General features: G+C 41.0%; 1 protein-coding gene across 1 annotated transcript in view; it reads right to left on the bottom strand.

Annotated features, from left to right (window-relative positions):
- Positions 1-313: 313 nt before the first annotated feature.
- GABRA3 (gamma-aminobutyric acid (GABA) A receptor, alpha 3) overlaps positions 314-8,568 on the bottom strand; it is a 306,376-nt gene continuing 298,121 nt past the window's right edge. The window contains exon 9 of the mRNA XM_006874786.1: positions 314-649. Within this exon, the coding sequence (XP_006874848.1) occupies positions 314-649 (336 nt within the window). The remainder of the gene's footprint in view (positions 650-8,568) is intronic.

The raw sequence follows: 8,568 nt of genomic DNA, 5'->3' as shown, positions 1-8,568 counted from the left end.
TTTTTGCAGTAGGCAGAGTGTAATAAAACACATGCAGTGACCTCAGCTTGGGGAAACTGGCAGACTAAGATGAGCAATGTGACAAATGACAGTGTTTGGCTCTGATGGGAGTACACTCAGCAATGTTAAAAGAACAATTACTTTTTGCTATTATTGTTTTTCCATTGAGATCCATAAATAGATTTGAGAGTCACAGCTTGGTGGAGGATTAAAAAGAAGAATCCTAAAATAGATGAAGGGAAGCCTCGGAGTTTGGGTACCTGAATGCTTCATAGGGTATACAGTGATCTGGTTGCTGGACTGTCACTACTATCTACTGTTTGCGGATCATGCCCTTAATAGCTGACTCCCGGTTGACATATGTGGCCCAATAGACCAGATTAAATATGGCAAAGAGCACAGGAAAGATAATGCGGGAAATTTTGTCAACCTTGCTGACACTGTTGTAGGTCTTGGTCTCAGTGGGGGTTTCTGGTACATAGGTGGCCTTGGGTGAAGCAATGATTGTTGGGGTTGAGGAGGCACTGGTAGCAGCAGCCTTGGAGATAGTAGAAAACTCAGTATCCTTGGCCAGGTTGATAGGATAGGTGGTACCCACGATGTTGAAGGTGGTGCTGCTTTTCTTTGTTGGGGCTGCTGGTGTTTTCTTCTATGGGCCAGAAAAAAGTAGGGGAGAAAGAAGAAATAAAACAAAAGTGTATTATTTTATCACACAGAGCACCTTCACAGGTTTTAGGGAAGAGGAGTCATGAAAGAAGTTAAGAAACAGAAGCCACTGCTACAATAGCACTGAGTAGCCAGATTTGTGGATGTACCCAGGAATAACTAAGGATGACTTTGAAAACAGAAATTTTGCATCTTCTGGCTTAACCACTTGCTAACTATGTGGATTTGGCCAAGTCATTTCTCTTTGAGCTTCAGTTTCTTCATCTGTAAAAGAAGGATCAAAATAATGGGCAGGGCTACTGAGAGGATCAAATGAAAGAATAGCTGTCACTCTCACTAGTCAACTGTGAAACACTTCTCACATATGGGGCCTTGTATATAAGGGAACATCAAAATGCTTGTGGAAAAAAATGGAATTAAAAGATAGTGGGATTTTCCCATGAAAGTTTTTGAAGCCTTCTCATAGTATGTGTGCTGATTCTCACAGCAACTCTATGAGTTAGGTGGGTAAGATTATTCCCTCTTGACAGATGAGAAAACTCAGCTTGAGACTGAGTGGCAGAGCCCAAACTAGCAACCTGGGCTCCTAACTTTTACCCAGGGCTGCACCGTGCTGCTTTCTACAGGCACAAGGCACTTTTTGGTTATCCGAGAAATAACTCCACAAGGCCGCAACCATCAAGGGGCACACCTCCTGTGAGGAAGAGAGCTCGGTGAGTCTACAAAGTCATTTTGTCTTAAAGACACAATAAAAACTATGGCACGTTGACATGCATAATTATCAGACCATTCCATCCGTCATGCACTGTAAATGTATTTAGCAAGTTAGGGGGCATGCCAGGGTTTTCTAACATCGAAAGGCTACAGGCAGGAACCCCAGCCTGCACAGAGTTCTGCAAATGCCCCCTCTAGTATAGTACACAGTGGCAGCTGGCACATTATGGCACTGTCCTTTGGATCTATTCTTCTGAAGTTAAAAAATAAAATCCAATGAGAAGCAAGTGCACCTACATGTGCATATTCCCATTGTTTTCATAAATATCCACCTATGCATATAAGGACTTTCATTGGAGTTCCCTTCGTGCAAAAGAGAGACGAGGACTCAAGGCTTAGCCTGAATCAGAATAGAGATACAGGCTGAGGAACAGGGAAGTCCATTAGCATTTTAAATACCAGCAGGGTCACCCATGGTGGACAGGTTTCAACAGAGCTTCCAAACTAAGGCAGACCAGGAAGAAAGCCTGGAAATATACTTCTGAAAATTAGTAAAAGAAAAATCTATGGATCACAACAGAATACTATCTTGTATAGAGCTGGAAGATGAGATCCTCTAGGTTGGAAAGCAATCAAAATATATAGTGGCTGCAACAATGGACTCAAGTATACCAATGAGTGTGAAGATGGCACAAAACTGATGATGCTTTGTTCGAATGTACATGCGGTCTCCATGAGTTTGACTCAATAGGATGGCAGCTAACAAGAAAAATAAATTTTACCCACCTCATGTTTTCTTTTTGGATGTTACTTTGCTTGCCATTATCCTGCATTTGGCCTCCTTTGCTCCTCCACTCTTTCCTTGTTTCTTCCCTAGGATTCTCTACTACCATCTTCTCCTACTGTCCTCTTTCTCCTAATCTCTATTTCTTTTCTTTTCTACTTCTGAGTCCCCAAGATTCTTATCTTTTCTCTTTTAGACCTCACTGCCACTTACCACCCTGATCCAAATACCAGCTTTTGGGTTGTGACTTTACTATAATCTCATTGAATAAATCATTATGGCAGATGCCTCTTGATGGGAGGAGAACTGAGAATGTTTGTTGTTTGTGTTGTTAAGTGCCGTTGAGTCGGTTCCGACACAAAGCGACCCTGTGTAGGGTTTCCGAGGAGCAGCTGGTGAGCTTGAACCACTGACCCTGCAGTTCAAATGGCTCTGCAGTCTGGCGCATTAACCCACAGCACCACACCTAATGACTATTAATTGACAATCTATACTGAGCAAATAATCTGAGACACTGGATTATATGAAGAAGAGTTTGGCATCAGGATTGGAGGAAGATTCATTAACAACCTGCAATATGCAAATGATACAACCTTGCTTGCTGGAAGGGAAGAGGAATTAAAAATAATGATGTAAATGAAAGACCACAGCCTTCCGTATGGATTGCACTTCAATGTAAACCAAACAAAAATTCTCACAGCTGGACCAATAAATAGCATCATGATGAATGGAGAAAAGTTAGAAGTTGCCAAAGATTTCAGTTTCCTTGAGTCCATAATCAGTGCTCGCACTCATAGAAACAACAGTCAAGAAATCAAAGAATATAGTGTATTAGGAAATTTTGCTGTAAATGGCCTCTTTGAAAGGTTACAGTGCAAAGAAGTCACTCTGAGGACTAAGGTCACACCTAACTCAAGCCATGATATTTTCAATTACCTCATTTCAAAGTTGGATAATGAATAAGGAAGAACATAGAATATATTAATTTGAATTAAGGTTTTGGCAAAGAATATTGAAAATTGCATAAACTTCTAAAAGAACAAAGAAATCTGTGTTGGAAGAAATACAGCCAGAATTTTCCTTAGAAGCCAGGATGGTGAGACCTTGTTGCTCATAATTTGAACATGTTATCAGGAGGGGTCAGTGTGTGGAGAAGGACATCATGCTTAGTAAAGTGGAGGGTCAGTGAAAATGTGGAAGACCCCTAATGAGATGGATTGGCACAATGGCAGCAGCAATGGGCTCAAATGCAACAATTGTGAAGATGGCACAGCACCTAGAAGTGTTTCATTCTGTTGTGCAAAAGGTTGCTGAGTTGGAGCTGACTCAGAGCTCTTTGTAGAAATAGTATCTGTCAGTGAAACCCAATGTCTTGTTGGTCTATTAATCACCACATGCCCCTGTACTGATATTATGAGCAGCTGTTACTGACCCTAAAGGTCCACCCTCCTGATGGCACATCCACACCCAGCTAATATTCTATGATGGCAGGCTGCCGTGCCATCATCAGGCATCTTCAAAGTAAAGGTCAATGGCAGATGATACCCAAGGCAAGTGCTACTGGGCAAAGAACTACACTAGGTATTTATGGATAAACGAAAAATTTCGAAGATGTGTCAGCTTCAGTCTTTGTCTTCTAGGAGTTCTATTTAGTCGAGGAGACAGCCTTGTGGAGAGATCATTACCATAGAATGTGACTGGAGTGCTAACAAATACCAGCAAAGTATTATGAGAGTATGGGACAGATAGGGACAAAGTACCTGCAGGTGTTGGAAAATACAGCTCAGAGAAGACAATGGGGTTTGTGAACAGCATTGCAAAGCATGAACAGGAGCTCATGAGATGAAGTAGCCAAGGTCAGTGCCCAATTAATGAGCACTGTTTGTTTGGGGATTGAGGAGGCATTTGCTGTGATTATATCACTGTGTGCAAGGCAAAGTACGACAGGTAGTGGTTCAATCTTAAAGGCCTGGTTCCCCAGGCTCCCCTGTCCTACCTTCTTGTGGTGGTTCCACTGTTTCCAACTGAGGAGGAGAAGACGGACAGATGAGGGGGTGCTGGCTTAAGTAAATGAACAGTCTGACTAATACGGACATTTAAAAACTAGCATTGTTCCTTCTGTTTGACAATTACAATCACATTGCTACAACTGTAGGGAGGACAGAGCTCTAAGGCTTCTAAGAACCTTGTAAATGCTTTAAATACTACATGGGACTCATTTATAATTAGTATATTCATTGCGTGAATAGATTCCTGCTGCTAATTGCCTTTGCTATTAAATAAAATAGCACTTTACTTGTTTGCTTGCTTACTTATTAATTTGCTTAGTAATCTCTTTTTTTATGGGAATACAAAAAAAGCAGAAAAAGAAGAAGAAGAAAAACCATCATCTTGACTTTGCTAGAAGCTTTCACATATGCTCTCTCATTGAGTCATCTCATAATCTGGTTATGACCAAGTCTCTCAAACAATCATTCTGAACAGAAAATACTGTCTTTAGCTCCATGGACACTATGTGTTCTATAGGTAAGGAAGAAACAGAAGTTGCTTTAGTTACAGACACTTTTTAATAATAATAGAAAACCATCTTTTGATTTCTCTCACTCTGTATAACATGACACATTTCCACATTTTAACAAGCAGCTACACTTTTAATTTAAATTGTCAAAGAGGAAACCCAAAGCAAATGTTGTAGTGTTGAGAAGAGAAGAGCAAGAGGCAGAGACTAATGTTTCATATTTACCCAGATTTCCTTGCTCTGGAATTTAGTAGCGACTAGAAGGATTTAACTTAGACCAAGTTGCCATTCTATCCCTACCTCCCTAGTCAAGTGTCTGTATGGATGTGTAATGAATGAAAGATAAAAAATACTCTCTATAGATTCTTGAATTCCTGGTGTGGTGCTGTGGGTTAATGTGCTGGAGAGCAAAACAGGTTTAAACCATAAGGTTAGTGGTTTAAGCTTACCAGGTGTTCCTTCGAAGCCCTGTACAGGGTAGCTATGGGTTGGAACTGACTAGACAGCAGTTAACAACAACAAAATAGATTCTTAGTGTGATTTCAGGTGTTGTTCCTCCTGGGTTTGAGCTTTCTTATATCCAGAACATGCTCTATAGTTTGGCCTGATGTAATTCCCACATCAGAAAGCTAAACCTGATGCCGCTAAATTCCCCAAGGTGTCTGACCTCATTATTAGGATACCTTTCTTTCTGGAAAGCAGCCACTTTTGGGTTTGTGGAGGAGATAAAGAACACTTTTATAGACTAGTGCAGCATGTCCAACTTAAGAATCTCTTTTTCAGCATGCTTATCAATGTTTCTATTGATGCTAATTAGAGGGTTTGCTGGAGCCCCAAATGCACTTGCGACCCAGTCAAGATCTCACAGCATTTGCAGACATGGTCCAATGCTTCTGTGTTAATCCTGGTAGCCACCCAGCTCTTTTGAACCCCAGTTTCAAGAAGTAAGGCTAAGCAATAAGGTATATGTTATGTGGGATTTAAAGATGAATCAGATACCTTGCCCTTAGGAAGGTTAATTAAAATAACAGAACTAAAATTTAAGGGATAAAATGCAAGAAACACTCAAAAAGGCATACATGATTTGGGGCAGTTCACCAGAGAGGGGGGCATGCTAGATTTGGAGGGTTCAGACAAATCCATAAAAAGGAAATACAACATGAGTAAAAAAAAAAGTAAACACTTGAACCACTTTCATGTGAGGGCAGGAAGTATACAGAGTACAAGTGAGGAATTGCCCCAGTGCCACACTATAGCAGAAAAGTAAAGAGTGGAGAGAAGAAGTACACAGTGAGTTGAGGCAAGTCTCAGATAATCATTTCTGTATTTTCTATTAGCGATGTAAAATGAAAACCCAAGATTTAAAATCCATAATAAATTCTGTTGAAAATAGAAGGCAGAACTGATTTGGGACAAAGAGAAGAATTACAGACACAGGCTGAGGGACCAGTAGAGTTGAAGATGATAAGCTCATAAATGTCCACAGCCCATCAATGACTGTGGGATATTCTTCAGAGAAGAGATGAATGAAAGTGATTCAGGAAGTAAAGGTTGCTGGGGAGTGACTACAGTGATAAACCACGGGGTTCTAAGCTGCATAGAGATGGGCACAAATCAAGAAAGAATCATGGTTTCAGAGAAAATGCAGAATTTATTCTTTAATTTATTAAATATTAACTAAATGTCTGGTGTGGTGCTGTGGGCTAATGCTTCAGACTGCAAAGTCATTTGAACTGCAAGGTTGGTGGTTCAAGATCACCAGCTGCTCTTTGGAAACCCTATACAGGGTCACTATGGGTCGGATCAACTTGACGGCACTTAACAACAACAACAACAAATGTCTACTATGTGGTGGATACTGTGTTAGGTGCTGAAGGTTCAGAAGTTAACAGAAGAAAATTACCCTGCCCTCAGGAGATTTTATTCCAGGAGAGGGGCCATAAAATCAGCATACAAAAATATGAAGATAAATGTAATGTAATAGCAGGAGATGATGACAGTGATGGAGACTCACAAAGCAGGGTAGAGCAGTGAACGATGTCGTGAGTGCTATTTTAGATAAGAGTAGTCAGCTAAGTTCTTTCTGAGAAGATGAGTAGAGCATGAATAAAATGAGCAAACAAGCACATACAGACACAAAATAAATATCTAACAACAAAATTTCCAGAGAGAAAAAATAGTAAAGACAGACCATCTCAAGTTAGAATGAGAATGAGTTGTTCAAGAATCATCAAACAGGCCACTGTGACCTAACTACATTGAAAGGAGAAAAAAAAAAAAAAATCCATCAAAAATAAAAGTTGAAAAAGGATGGCAGGAGGTAGCTAAATGTATCTGGGGACGGATCTTGTAATACTTTGAAGGTCATGGTAATGACAGTGAATTTTGACCTAAGTGTGGTGGGAAGCCATTAAAGTATTTTGAGGAAAAGGTTTCTAATTTACCATTTAAAATGATCATTTTGACTGTTGGGCAGCTAAAAAAGATGTTTGAATACTGAGTCCTAAGTGGTTTAAAATTTAAATGTCATGAAGACAACAAAGATAGTGCAAAGGAAAATATCAAAGAAGAAAAGAAAAGGGCAAAAATCTTATGTATAAGTCATGTATGTAAAGATCTGGAGCTTCAAAAGAGACTTCTTTAATATAAAAGAGTGGAAAAGTAATTCTCTGAAAGCAGTGTTGGAGATTAAGAGGATGTGAACTCTACTTCAAGAAAATGAAAATCAGAGATAAACAGCTTCCAAACAAAACGGCAGTGGATACTGTAAAAGACTAAGAAAAAGAAATTATACTAAAAGGGGGTAGGGGGAAGTCTTTGTTGGTTCTTGGGAAGTTGGTGATGGGTGGGGGGAAAGGGGGAGGGTGGAGCACAGGGTGGGGATTGGACACGGGAGAGCTTGGGTGCTAGGGAGGGGGGCAATATACAGGGAGGGAGAGGGAAGGGGATAAATGGGGCAGATGGGAGAACAATTGGGCATGTTCGAAAGGGCTAAATGGGACAGAGATAAAGGACAATATATGCACAGCCTTGGACAGCAGGGCTCTGAGATACAGGGATTGAGTCATGGTTGGAATGGGAGGGGGGGATGGATCATGTTAAGATGCTTGACTGTTTTTTTGTTTGTTTGTTTGTTTGTTTGTTTGTTTGTTTGTTTTAATCTTGGTTTCCCTTGCATTATAATATAGAGTAGACACTGGAGAGGGAGAGAAAGGAATAGTCAGAAACACCACACTAGAAGGCTTGTAAGTCCGTCTTCTGCCTATGACTTATTGGAATACCTAAAATGGGCTACAGCATACCCAGTGAATGAGGCTTCTTGCGGAGCCTTTGCAATACATAAAACTATAAGTAGAAACCGGAACCACATCCAGATCTCCAGAGATGAGAAATCTCCACTTGAAAGGATGAGCAGACCAGCCTGGAGCGGCTACAAGAATAGAGGATACCTCTTGAAAGAAAGACCTGCAGGAAAATTGGAGGTAGATGGGCTGTTACTACAAGAACAAACAAATCGCTTCCCTAGAAAACATCAAGGCAAGTGGTCAGGTCCTCTCAATGCAGACCCCCTTCCAAGACTAAGACTCAACGGAAATGCACGCTCTGATTGGTGACCACACACATCACTGATGGGGGGAAGTGGGGTAAAAGCAGCAATGAAGCAGCAAGCTAAGCCCTATAATGTTCAGTGGACTTCTGTGGACCCCGTTGGGGACCTGGTTGGCAAGCAGTGTGAAGAGGCCTGGGGACTCTTGGGCCCAGAGTCAGTGGCATAGCCATGGAGGACTTGAGAGGAGAGTGAAGCTACCGGCTGACAGGAAGAGAGGACATATGCACAGGAGCGCCAACACTTGCAAATGATACCCACGTGACCTGGACCGGATGA

The sequence above is a fragment of the Chrysochloris asiatica genome, unplaced genomic scaffold (assembly GCF_000296735.1).
Source record: "Chrysochloris asiatica unplaced genomic scaffold, ChrAsi1.0 scaffold00301, whole genome shotgun sequence".
Classification (NCBI taxonomy): domain Eukaryota; kingdom Metazoa; phylum Chordata; class Mammalia; order Afrosoricida; family Chrysochloridae; genus Chrysochloris; species Chrysochloris asiatica.
Note: the sequence above shows the minus strand (reverse complement) of the source record. Positions and strands in the feature narration are given on the sequence as shown.